At 37.5% G+C, this 13,289-nt stretch overlaps 3 protein-coding genes and 1 non-coding gene across 9 annotated transcripts in view; 2 read left to right on the top strand and 2 right to left on the bottom strand.

The window, feature by feature from the left end:
- The window catches only part of ltbp3 (latent transforming growth factor beta binding protein 3), a 46,602-nt gene extending 41,245 nt beyond the window's left edge, over positions 1-5,357 (top strand). For all 5 annotated transcript variants that reach the window (XM_048186932.1, XM_048186930.1, XM_048186931.1 and 2 more), the window contains 3 exons: positions 2,923-3,009; positions 3,105-3,236; positions 3,759-5,357. In XM_048186932.1, coding sequence (XP_048042889.1) covers positions 2,923-3,009; positions 3,105-3,236; positions 3,759-3,946 — 407 coding nt within the window. In that variant the 3' untranslated portion in view covers positions 3,947-5,357. The remainder of the gene's footprint in view (positions 1-2,922; positions 3,010-3,104; positions 3,237-3,758) is intronic.
- Positions 5,358-6,147: 790 nt separating this feature from the next.
- On the bottom strand, positions 6,148-6,220 carry trnam-cau. The gene has a single exon. It is a non-coding gene; the product is annotated as a tRNA-Met (tRNA).
- Positions 6,221-6,264: 44 nt separating this feature from the next.
- LOC125266359 (spectrin beta chain, non-erythrocytic 1) overlaps positions 6,265-13,289 on the top strand; it is a 100,773-nt gene continuing 93,748 nt past the window's right edge. The window contains exons 1-2 of the mRNA XM_048186918.1: positions 6,265-6,487; positions 8,437-8,468. The gene's annotated coding sequence lies outside the window, so the exon portion shown is untranslated. The remainder of the gene's footprint in view (positions 6,488-8,436; positions 8,469-13,289) is intronic.
- LOC125266361 (flocculation protein FLO11-like) lies at positions 8,457-12,926 on the bottom strand. 2 transcript variants are annotated; one of them, XM_048186924.1, is made up of 4 exons: positions 12,592-12,926; positions 10,067-10,130; positions 9,919-9,961; positions 8,457-9,835 (listed from the first exon to the last, which is right to left on the bottom strand). In XM_048186924.1, exons 2-4 carry the CDS (start codon positions 10,104-10,106, stop codon positions 8,674-8,676), a joined length of 1,245 nt encoding a protein of 414 aa, XP_048042881.1. In that variant the 5' UTR covers positions 10,107-10,130; positions 12,592-12,926; the 3' UTR covers positions 8,457-8,673. The 2 variants fall into 2 exon arrangements, with proteins under 2 accessions (XP_048042881.1, XP_048042882.1); XM_048186925.1 differs by lacking the exon at positions 12,592-12,926 and having other exon boundaries at positions 10,067-10,133.

Below are 13,289 nucleotides of genomic sequence, written 5' to 3'. Positions count from 1 at the left end.
TATAGATGGACACGCGAGACGCGACACATTCAGAATTAATAAACTTTTAGTAAACTACAGTTAGAGCAGCGCGAGCGGGAAGCGGCGCACCTCACGCGGGCAGGGCTTATGCTCCGAGAACGGACACTGCACTAGTGATATAAAACGCACACACACAGGTCTGTTAAATTAAGCAATACTAAAGCAACAAAACACAAGCTCAGACATGCACAAACTCCGCTGTTCTGCGCTCTAGCCAGAGAACACTCCCGTTGCTGGAACACGCGTCGGTTCTATTTCTAGCATGCACGCGTTTTCTGCGTGGCTCTAGGGCGCCTGAGACGCGTGTCTCAGTGTGCAAACTCCAACCTGTTAAATATGGGAGCCGAAATAAAAACGGACACGCCACGCAGCTGAGTCGCTCACGCAGCCAGTGTGTCGCCGGCCTTATTCAAGGGGGAATGAGAACCGTTTTTTATTTTTAATCTAACGAAACAAAAAGCCTTCTGAAAAGTAGCTTGTGCCATAGACTGCCTTCAGTCAAGAATGACGATAAACGCGTTCTCTCATTGAACATCTTTTATTGTTTCACGTGCTCCTTTTTTCACAAATGTCAAAATTTTCCTTGCCTGGGATTTGCGCACAATTGCGTGACAGTGATGGACAGCTTGAAAGCCTCACAAATATGAAGCCTAAAATATCGCTATCGCCCCCTGGTGGCTTGCTGCAGTACAGGTAATATGTAAAAAATAACATAAATTTGGAATTAGAATTAGTATATCAAATAATAACATACAGTATTAGGATACAATTCGAATTTTATTTTATATTACGAGTATCTGGCCCTTACAGTGTCTGCAGTGAAAAATTCTGGCCCTTGGACAAATATAGTTGATGACCCCTGGCCTACATTCTTAAAGACAAGTAAACGGTCAGTAATAAAATAAAAAATAATCATTCCATAAGCAATAGCACAAATAAATATAATACAACAAAGTTAGAAATGAAATACACAGTGCTTTTCAGGCAGGTCTAACAGTAGTTTTTTAGGTACAGAAATGTATTTAATAAAGTAGTCTAATCAAATAAATAACACTGCATAGTCTTCATATCCTTTTTAAAGTTCAAGGGCAGTGAGTGATTTTTTTTTTTTCCATTGTTGTTTAGTTAACATTAAAAATGTAGACTGCACAGCAGCAGGATTATTAGGATGCTGTCACTTTAAGAGTGAATGCACACATGGATCGTGATTTTTCTTTCTCAACTGACTATAGAGACAGAGCGACGCGACATAATCTGAAAACCACCTCCAAACCAGGTTGAAATCCATTGATTTTGTATTGCGTGAAGCTGCCCGTTTGTCATTTCTGACTTATAACAAAAAACAGAACAATGTCTAAACGCTGCTATGTGACAGGGTGTACAGCAAACAAGCTAAAAAACCCAGAACCAAAAACACAGAAGTTTTATAATATTTATATATATTTTATATCTATTTATTTTCTAAATGCGCTCTGTCTCTATGTTTACTTGGCTTTTTTTCTACATAATTTTGTGTGAATTTGTCCGTTTAAATATAGGAATGCATGAAACAGAGCTCAACTTAGTGTTTGCACGCTGTCTGAGATGCTTTCAGGGTGCGCGCTTAGGATGTTTTTTGTGTTTTTTACTTGCATTTGGTGCTCGATGAGTGTTCATTTTAGGCCGTTTACATCTATTCATGTTTAATAATTCCATTTTACATTCTGCATTTGTGTTTGGTAAAGGTTGAGAAGGCTGAAATTTCGATGTGTTAAGGTTGAATTAAGACTTTGGTGCAAAGAAAAGAGCTAGACCATGGTAGAATGCAAAAATGCTGTTGCATTGAGCGCCATTTTAAAGGTGCCGTAGAACGTCTTTTTAAAAGATGTAATATAAGTCTAAGGTGTCCCCTGAATGTGTCTGTGAAGTTTCAGCTCAAAATACCTCATAGATTTTTTTTTTAATTCATTTTTTTTAACTGCCTATTTTGGGGCATCATTAAATATGAGCCGATTTAGGCTGCTGCCCCTTTAAATGCTCACGCTCCCCGCCCACGGAGCTTGCGCTTGCCTTTAACAGCATAAACAAAGTTCACACAGCTAATATAACCCTCAAAATGGATCTTTACAAAGTGTTCATCATGCAGCATGTCTAATTGCGTAAGTATGGTATTTATTTGGATGTTTACATTTGATTCTGAATGAGTTTGATAGTGCTCTGTGGCTAAAGCTAACATTACACACTGTTGGAGAGATTTATAAAGAATGAAGTTGTGTTTATGAATTATACAGACTGCAAGTGTTTAAAAAATGAACATAATGACAGTCTTGTCTCCGTGAATACAGTAAGAAACGATGGTAACTTTAACCACATTTAACAGTACATTAGCAACATGCTAACAAAACATTTAGAAAAAAACAATTTACAAATATCATGTTATCATGGATCATGTCAGCTATTATCGCTCCATCTGCCATTTTTCGCTGTTGTCCTTGCTTGCTTACCTAGTCTGATGATTCAGCTGTGCACAGATCCAGACGTTAATACTGGCTGCCCTTGTCTAATGCCTTGAACATGAGCTGGCATATGCAAATATTGGGGTCGTACATATTAATGATCCCCACTGTTACGTAACAGTCGGTGTTATGTTGAGATTCGCCTGTTCTTCTGAGGTCTTTTAAACAAATGAGATTTATATAAGAAGGAGGAAACAATGGAGTTTGAGACTCACTGTATGTCATTTCCATGTACTGAACTCTTGTTATTCAACTATGCCGAGGTAAATTCAATTTTTAATTCTAGGGCACCTTTAAAAGAATATAAAAAATATATTTTATGTTATATAACATGTTATGAATGTTATATTCAAAATAAATAAAATATCAAAATGTTCCTTTATTTAGTTTTATTGTGTGTGTGCAGTGCTTTTTAACAGGTTATGTGAGATGCATTTGGAGACTGAGTCTGATGGAGAGGGGGACTTCCTGGCAGCTTTCTCCTACAACCCAGGTGACCTTGACAGTGTTATTCACCTTGATCTAAACAGAAAGACTCAAAAACATTGCAGTGTTTCATGATCGGTTCTGTCACTCTCATGTGTTCAGAGGGAGACAGTTCAGAAGAAGACTCAGACGAGTGTAGCTGTGCTAATGGACGATGTGTGCGGTCCTATCTGGGTACGATGTGCGAGTGCAATACTGGATTTGTACTGGACCACTCGCGAACACGCTGTACAGGTGAGTGTTAAAGTCCGCGTGAACCGGAAGTCGCAAACGACATTTCTCCAGTGCTGTGACATATTTCCAAGTGAAACGGAATATTGAATAGAGGGCAGAGTTTTACTTCAGCGCTCCTCCTCTCCATCTCTCGCTCATAGCAGACTAACGGTCGGAGGGGAGTGGTTTAAGCGTTTTCAACCCAAGCCGTCAAACTGACGTCATCAGAGAAGGGGCACCGTTGCAGAGGGGAGGAGCATTTTCAGATTTTGATTAAATATTACGAAACCAAACTATTTTTTTTGTGTGGATTGACTTGCACAGATGAATTGTTCACCACAAAACTAGCAATTTGAGCTAACGAAATAAATAAGGTCAATTTTGATTTCATGTGTACTTTAATGCAGATAGTCAAGCACAAAATCTCTTGCTTATTTTTTTCTGAAACTGAGGTCATGCTCCTGAAATCAACACATTTAATCACTTGCAAATGTATGGACAGACATCATTTAAGGCTCCATCTCTCTCTGTCTCTTCCTCTAGATATCGATGAGTGTGCGGGCCGAGGGACAAGGTCGAGCCCCTGCAAGAATGCACGCTGTATCAACACCAATGGTTCATTCAGATGTCACTGTAAACAGGGATTTGTTGCACGCCAACCTAATGTGTGTATACGCGCTAGGGCTCAACACTTCCGCAGCACACACACTTTCTCTCATGTACATACATGAATATGATATTCCACCACTAGTATGTCATCAAATCTAGTATAACTGCAGTTATGAACATTTACCCACAAATACGACAAAGCATTTCATGTTTCACCTCCTCATGACCTGTTAATCGTTTTCTTGTTTTGGAAATTAATCATCATTAACTTCTTAAATATTAATATGTTATGTTGCTTTTATTGTATACTTTTATTCATATCCCTCCTAATCTGTTTGCACCCATTTGAAAATGTGTTTGTTGTTGTGTTGGATGAGGGATTGTCATTGGATGAAATGTCTTTTAACTTAAGTGGACTCTTTTTTTTTAATTATCTTGCTGCTCGGCACGTTTTGGCTAACTTTATTATCGCTCACCATTTTTTTAAATATTGTGCCTTTTGTAAGTCTTTGTGTAAGACTTTTTTCTTTTCTTTTTTTTCTTATTGCTTTTTGCCCTCTTTCAAATAGTTTGATATCAACGATCATTTGATTTGTGATATTCCTTTGTTTGTATTAATGTCTGTCTGTTGTTCACCATTGATAGTGTTTTGTTCTAATAATTTGTGTTGTACATTGTTTGTACATTGTTTTCTTTATTTGATAATGCACCCATTGTCATCTTTCTTTGGCGCCACTGAGCTCATTACGTGTTTATATGAAGTTAGTCATTGACAGATGGCAATGATGATTTTGGTTTTCTGAACCATTTAAATTGTGCAGAAATGTTCTACTGAAACGGAATGAAAAAAGTGTAAGCTCTCAGTTTCTTAAATACTTTTTGCTTTCTTTGAGACAGAACTGTGAGAAGTTATTTTTCACAAAAAAACAAAAAACAAAACAACAACCCAGACTTGATAAATGACTACAGAAGCGCAATATTATAGCAGTAAGAAAGATGATATCTACCAAAGAACTGAAGATAAATTAATAAACCCCCCCAAAAAAAGTCAAACTCTCAATGCTGAATGCTAGCTGAATGTGATTCTCTCTGTATATTTCATCTTTTTAGTTCAATAATTATGTTTGAGATCCAGCAGGGTGCTTTGGTGAATTTATAAACAATAAGGCTGAGAAAACGGGGGATAATTGTTGCACTATGAAAATACACGGGGAGAGAAGCCATGCTTGTCAGCTTGGTTATTTTCTATAGACATTATTCCCAAGTGAACACAACATATTAGTCCTACTCTTAATCATATCAACCACTTGATTCCAAAAACTGGTCTAATTTTCCTTTGAGTAATGACAGCTGCTTTGAAAAACTAGCAGCTGTAGTATCATCTGCACAGACAAAGTGGGGATTGTCAAATACCAGCGTACCTGACACACTCTGAAGAAGGCTGACGGCCGAAATGCATCAGTGTGCAGTGTTTTATAATGTTTCTATTGTGATTAGCCATGATGTGAATAAAGGCTTTTTAACTTTTTTGGACCGGAAGAAGTGAATTGAATTATTTTATAAAGTATAGGCCTATGTTTGAAACCCAACCAAAGAGCACCTTCTGGGATTACTGGGGTCCTTACAGCAAGTAGCGTTTCAAGATGCTTTATTTGATCTACCATCAATATAGTTGCTACAGCACAAAGTGCTACGAACAACAAAATGGTCAGCACTTAGATTTGTTACATGATGTGCCTGGTTTGCAGACTGTTTGCAGGCCCGTGTACAAAGAAAGACAGAATAGGCTTTTCATAACAATGTGCCAAACTGAAATCTAAAATGTATTAGTGGAACTTTAAAAAAAATTCAAAGCGCCTTATGTGAGGCCAGTTTACAATTGAAAATTACTTCTTCAGCTAGTCAATGTTAGTAATACTACTAACATTGACTAACATCTAAATCAGTACTTGGTATAATCATACTAATAATTATGAAAGTCTGCCTCCACCTAGTGGCCAAAACGAAAACGATCACAAACTAAAACAATAGGGGGCAGTAGAACGGCACCATTGTGTACACCCATTCATAAACTTCAAACGCTCACATTTTAGACGATTTTTTTCACATCATATAAATCATATAAAGCTTTATACTGCATTTCCAGTTGCTCTTTTTCTGCCTGTGGGTGTAGATAAAGTGTGTAGTACATTCGCACTGGGTATTGTGTGAGTTTACTGCATTTGCAATCTACCCTATTTATCTGACGCAGCAAAAAATGTGCTCCTTAACCACTGGTTCCTGTGCGCGACTGTACACTTGCAGTGTGATGAGGAAAAGATTTTGCCCCGTGTGAGGCTCGAACTCACGACCTTCAGATTATGAGACTGACGCGCTGCCTACTGCGCCAACGAGGCCATGTGGATATACTCTTCCGGTGCACGTGATCTACTCGCGTCTGTGACTCTTGTGGTTAAAATCTCGCAACATCTTTACTTTTCAAATAATAATGCCACAAGTGAATCGTGAAAATTGTTTGGGTCAAGAACCAAATATAGTCCAGCTTGCAACTAAAACTCTACCATCTAATACAGGTGACCAATACGTTACAAGGCATTCCGCCAATCAGTGGACTTCTCTGGGGCGGATAATTTTCAGTTAGATTTTGAGCATCAACACAACAGGTAACGTTAGCCAAGTTACTAACGTAACGTTAGCTAGTTTTCTTAATTATTGCTTCGAGTCAGCGAGTGGCCTCAGACACACTTTCCCTCTTAATGTTACATTCCTTGTAATAGCAAGGTATATAAGATCTTGTATTGTGTTGTATTCAGATGAGCAGAGGGGGAAAGCATATGAGGGAACAGAACTTCACTTCAGTATTAGTTGTGTCTTTGTATTCTTCTGCTTAAAGGTGCAATGTGTGAAATTTGGGAGGATCTATTGACAGAAATGCAATATAATATACATAACTATGTTTGCAGTGGTGTATAAAGATCTAATGAACCGTTATGTTTTCATGTCTTACCTTAGAATGAGCCATTTATATCTACATAGACATGTCGTCATTTTGCGCCGACATGTTTCTACAGCAGCCCTAAACGGACAAACACTCTAGAGAGCGTTTTTCATCACTACGTTGTTGCGTTGTTCTTGATCTGCATCGTCACTCCGTTGAATACGCAGTTCTACGCAGTTAGAAGTAGTGATGGGACGGTTGATACCGGGGCTCCGATGCTCCGACGCAGTTTTCAACGCACTATTGTATCACACACTGTACCGATGCTTGTATTGTAATGACAATACCACGTGATTGATGACGTTTGAAGCTTCGAACATCATGCAGTATCGGAAAGTCGGGACAGCTGATTTGAAAATAATTGGCAGCTGATGCGTAAAGGAAAATGCATTTAATCATGTTTTATTGCCGGGGTCTCAGAGTCCCTGAACAGAACATAAGGGTTAAACAGCTCACCCAAAATATTTTATTTAACTACTCACGTCAGTTATGATCACATAATTGTATATTTTATATTATTGATCAATATCCCTTGACTCGGTTACACGTGACACGAGTGGTGGTCTCATTGTCACAAATTAATTTAGATGAGATTAGTTTAGATTAGATAGAACTGATTCAGAGTGATTCCGTATGTCACGGACTTCGAAGCTTTGGTCACGTGCTTTTTCAAACCGTAGATCTGCTCCGCGATGATTTAGATATGGTGGAGAAAAGAAGTCTGACCACCAGATGTCACTAATGCGCACTGTGTTAAAAACTTTGAGTAATGAACCGTTTTTCGGCAAAATTTGATGAAAGCCTCAAATACTTCAGAAAGCCTCGGTTTCCCATCACCAGTTACATGCTCATACTTTTCATGTTCATACTTTTCAGTTGGCCAAGATTTCTAAAAATCCTTTCTTTGTATTGGTCTTAAGTAATATTCTTCTTTTCTGAGATACTGAAATTGGGATTTTCCTTAGTTGTCAGTTATAATCATCAAAATTAAAAGAAATAAACATTTGAAATATATCAGTCTGTGTGTAATGAATGAATATAATATACAAGTTTCAATTTTTGAATGGAATTAGTGAAATAAATCAACTTTTTGATGATATTCTAATTATATGACCAGCACCTGTATTTTGCTTCAAAAGGGAGTGGTGCCGTTGGTTGCAGTTCGCAACCTCACCACTTGATGCTGCTAAAATTAACACATTGCACCTTTCACAAAAGAATCATTGTGGATAGTAGATGGATGATTAGATCACTTTAGTGTGGTTGTATTTTTCTCTTGTTTGAGCTGTTTATTGACTCTGGTCATGTTTAGACAAAAATGTTTAGAGAATATGCAAATTACAAATACATTGTTAAAAACAATCACAAATGAATACTTGACCTTCATGTTGTTACAAACTTGTATGACTTTCTTTTTCTCTGCAAATCTCCAGTAGCCCCTCACTGCAGAACACACAAGATCCAGAGACGAGTAGGTTTAGGGATATGTAAAGTGGGAGGAATTGGATCTAGATCCAACCCCGCCCCCTGGATCTCGTGTTCTGCAGTGAGGACCATCTCACTGACTTATCATTGTAACCAGTTCTTCAAAATATCTTCTTTTCTGTCCCATAGAAGAAAAACAACAGGTTGGAAATGAAATGAGGGTGAGTAAATAATGACAGAATTGTCATTTTTTGGATGTCCTGCCCTTTTAAGACCTTATGCTGGGGAAAAAAAAAAAAAAAATCAACAATCATATTTTGAATCCTTTTTAATGAATTAGTTATTTATTCAATCAGTTGTTTATTTACATTCCAAAACAAATGATTTTTATTCACGATTAACCAACATTTTTATAGGCTAAGTATCTTAGCACCCGATAAAATCCTTTATAAACACAATAAGTGCTAGCAGGGCACATATCACTAGGATGCAACCCATAGTGATGGCAGAATACAAAGTTTTATCATGGGACAGGGGTGTCTTCTCCTGGCCATGTCTGCCTTTTTTTGTAATGCCTCTACCTGCTGTACTTAATCGTTTTCCCACTGTTTTTCCTTTGGTTCCAATGGCAGTTATAAACTTTATACCAGTAGCCCGATTTATTTTTGTTGGACCATTTGAAGTTTTTATAGCTTGAGTAGATTCTTGTGGTCTGACTGTGGTTGTTTCACTTGTTTCAGCTTTAGATTGCTCTGTTCCTGCTGTTTTTAGCATTTTTATGAATGTGCTTGGTGCCGGTTTTCCTTCAGTTAAATCTACTTTTGTTTCAGTTATAAATGCTGCTGTTATGAATGTAGCAGCTGGTCTAGATTCTGTTGTTGCTTTATTTTCAGATGTAATTTCTGAAGGTTTCAATTGACTGGTAATGAAATGTGTTGCTCCGTCTGTCTTTGGTTCTGGTATTGGAGATGCACTCATGATATTAGCTGCAGTTGTAGTATGAGCAAAACTGGTTGTCCCTGATTCTTGTTTTGGTACTGTGATGCCTACTTCTGTTGGTTCTGTTTCACTTTTATGTGTTTGTTTAATATCACTAACACTTAAACTCTCAGGTTTGGGTGTGTTTTGAGCTGTATTTGTTGATGATTCCACATAGGTACTTTCTTTTATTTGTGTATGTGCGGTGACTGATTCACCTAGAGTTGATTTAGCTGTTTCTAGAGTTTCTGCCTTTTTTGTTACAGGTAAAACGGATGGCGTAACTTTCTCTATAGTCTCAGACAAGGTGACTGTTCTCCCAGCTGTAGTTTCCACTGACCCAGCTGCACTCACTGCTGCTGTCTCAGCTGTTGTTTGCCGAGAGAGTTCAGCTAAAGCAACGGCAGATGATGCTCTTGATGTTCCAGACATCTTTTTCACTGGGGCAGTTCCTAGAAAGTCTGTGATTACTTGTGCCTTCGGCGTGTTGGACACACCTTCAGTCACAGCTAATGCATCCGCTAATGTCGTCGTCTCTGTTTGAGCTGCATCTGTGCTGATTTTGAATGGATTTATGGAAGACTTTTTTTTAATCTCAGTTCGTTCAAACCTAGACAAGAACAGAAAACCTGTAATTATGAAGAATGCTTACTAGACTGTCACATATTTTTAAAGGACTATAAAAATTCACACCCCATCATCCAAGATGCCAGCAGTCCAGTTACAATGATCACCCCTACATAAAGAACGTAAGTACTGAAGAGCTTAGTAAGAAGGAAAATGGATTCATTTTAATGATTTTGTTGTGTTTATGAATTTACTGTCATGTGAAGCCACCAACCTGTGAAGATGATCAGTGCACAGACATATCTGGGAGCCATCTTGTCTTTCTCTCTTTGTGTCGCCTGTGTGGAGCATGAAAATAACTTGTATAATTACTCTTTACAGCATCGAAAACATAAACTGTGTTTGTTCATGTGGAATTTAGTTCTCAAGAATGATGATTTTTCTCTTCTGTTCTGTTTTATCTACTAGTGACAGAGGTGTAAAGAGTACATAAAAACCGTACTTGAGTAAAAGTAGTGATACCTTGCATCGAAAATGACTCCACTACAAGTTACAAGTAACCAATTCCAATACGACTTGAGTAAAAGTCTTAGGGTATCTGATTTTAACAGTACTTAAGTATTTTACTCATGCTGAATGTAGGCTCAGAGATGCACTAGTTATTGAGACTGCCAGTGAAAATAGAGAAAGAATTGATTTGTAAGATGAGAAATCAAGTTTTTTTTCTAAAATCTAAATAAAACTGAACACCTCAGTGTTGCAATAAATCAAGGTCGACACAACAACCTTTTAAACGTCTACAAACTCTCAAGTCTCAGTTAAGTTCAAGTGGCCATAAGTAACCAATATCCTTCAAAACGGTCTTGTCAATGTAGTGGATAAATAAAATAATGTTAAGTAAAATGAAATAGTCAAAGTCTACTGTATGTGCTGGTTTGAGCCTCATCACCAGCTCCAGTCAATTCCCCATCGAATAAATCAAACATCTGCGATCAGCAACTACCTGCTAATGCACTCACTTTCACGTAAAGTATCCTTGTTGACAGGTTTTGGGAGAGTAAAGTCAAAATGCACAAGATATAGTACCTTCAGTGCCCTTAGATGGCGATATCGCTTCTTTATACCAGAAACAAACTGCTGCAGAAGAAGTTAACTACCATGAAAAATGTAATTTGTAATTGCATTACTCATCACAAATGTAGTGGAGTAAAAAGTACATTTACTTGCTCAAAAATGTAGTCAAGTAGAGAGTAAAAGTTGCCAATATCTTTGATACTCAGTACAACTACAAAGTAGCCAAAAAGATACTTAAGTACAGTAACTAATTACATTTACTCAAGTACTTTACACCTCTGACTAGTGAGTTACCAAACTATATTTTGACATTTGTGAGTGATAGAAAAAATGTTTAGCTATTTAGGACTTTCTATAAATTAAGCTTGAACTTTTTCATTTAAATTTTTGGCTCACATATCCAGTTGATTTTGAAGTGAATTTTTTTCAGAGCAGTGTTTGCTGACGTAAGATGCTGCTGACGTGTTATCTGGTGCGCCCGAGCTTCGTTTACAGTCTGAGGGAGACGCACGCTGTATTCAAGCTATTCTACATTGTTTGTATTTTGGTATTGCTGTATTTTTATATATACCAGATAACACGTCAGCAGCGTCTTACGTCAGCAGTGTCACTGCAGAGTCGCGAACGCGGATTGACAACAGACCCGGAAGAGAATACATTGCTGAATAAAGTTGTAGTTTTTGTTATTTTTGGACCAAAATGTATTTTCGATGCTAACTAACTCACTGATGTCACATGGACTACTTTGATGATGTTTTTATTACCTTTCTGGAAATGGACAGTCTACCGTACATACACTTTCAATGGATGGATAGAAAGCTCTCGGACTAAATCTAAAATATCTTAAACTGTGTTCCGAAGATGAATGACGGTCTTACGGGTGTGGAACAACATGAGGGTGAGTCATTAATGACATAATTTTCATTTTTGGGTGAACTAACCCTTTAAGGCAAGCGCGAGCTCGGGGAGTGGGGAGCGTGAGCATTTAAAGGGGCCGTGCTCTGAATCGCCGCATATTTAATGATGCCCCAAAATAGGCAGTTAAAAAAATGATAAAAAAAAAAATCTATGGGGTATTTTGAGTTGAAACTTCACAGACACATTCAGGGGACACCTTAGACTTATATTACATCTTTTAAAAAGACGTTCTACGGTACCTTTAAAGAAATGTTAGTGTTTCCTCAAAGATTTGGATAAAAATTATAGCATCTTTAGGCTGATATTGCAAATAGATGGATGCAGATGTGAATCCAGATATGACATAATATGTATATCTGTATCTGCAAACTTGGACTTTTGTTCCATTTAGTCATATATTGAATAGAGCTCACTAAAATGACAGTCCACTCGTGTCTCAAGCATTTGTTTTGGCATTTTGTTTTGCATAAATTCATTCATACTGATTAGAGCGAAACAACTTAATAAGCCTTAAAAGTCTTAAATGTTTTTTTGAGTACACGTCATATCAAAAACACATATATTATCACTATCATAATATATTACATGTAAAGTATACAGTACATATCATGCTTCTTTAGATATATTCTTATATCCTGTAATCGTTCTTCGTTCATTGTACCATATGTACCATATGTTAAATCCCCTCTATCACCAAACAGCCTTCAAACATTTTTAATACCACTCATGTCACAAACTGCAGATTTTGTTTTAAAATCGGAGGTATAGTGCTATGTCCGAAATGTAATAATTAATAAACATATTTACCTGTTGGACTATATACAAGGAAGACCGATGGCACTGTCTCCAATGATCCTGTGACACTGAATGTTAGGACACGTGCATGTCATTCGATTTGCATGTTAAACACAAGTATCAAGGCATCTAAGAACTAGGAGTATGCATGTGTCAGTTAGATCGCTGCTCTTAGTCTATCCATCCCTCGTATTTATTTAGATGTCAAATTGTAGCCAGATGATCTAAATGTAAAGTGACTCACAAACACTAATTGCAGGGATGGTTTTGTGGAAACACCTGGAGTTTGGTGCTTTGCTCAAGGACACAGTATGACAAAGCAGGATTCTGATCTCTATATTTCATCAATTCATGATGTGGGAAGGGATATAAAATGCCATGGATATTATGGTGTTACAGTCACAGCCAAGTATTTTTGACTCAGATGCTGGGTTCGGTACACAAAGTCATTATGGTAATCAGTTGCTATAAATCAGTTTAGCCGCTCGGGGGAGCAATCGCCACGGCACATGGTGAACTCAACTGAGTGCTGCACTGGGATGCTATTGTTAGAGAAAAAGAAATAGGTGAAACTGAGATGATATTAGTAACAGTTTGACTGAAACGACATATTCAAATTTAAGTTAATAGTATCCTTTCTTATTTATTCTTCCATTCATCAGCCTCCGCATCCCACTTGTCACCTGTACTTTATCTTTTTGTCTTCCCTA

Source organism: Megalobrama amblycephala, linkage group LG4 (assembly GCF_018812025.1).
Source record: "Megalobrama amblycephala isolate DHTTF-2021 linkage group LG4, ASM1881202v1, whole genome shotgun sequence".
Lineage (NCBI taxonomy): Eukaryota > Metazoa > Chordata > Actinopteri > Cypriniformes > Xenocyprididae > Megalobrama > Megalobrama amblycephala.
The sequence above is the reverse complement of the archived record's forward strand: the minus strand, read 5'-3'. Positions and strand labels throughout refer to the sequence as shown.

What these genes read in the sequence shown, in the direction of transcription:
- LOC125266361 (XM_048186924.1), bottom strand. Translation starts at nt 10,106, where the DNA reads ATGGCTCCCAGATATGTCTGTGCACTGATCATCTTCACAG. An exon ending in TGCACTGATCATCTTCACAG is followed by an intron (nt 9,962 to 10,066) that starts GTTGGTGGCTTC and finishes TTCTTTATGTAG; the next exon opens with GGGTGATCATTGTAACTGGA. An exon ending in CTGGCATCTTGGATGATGGG is followed by an intron (nt 9,836 to 9,918) that starts GTGTGAATTTTT and finishes GTTCTTGTCTAG; the next exon opens with GTTTGAACGAACTGAGATTA.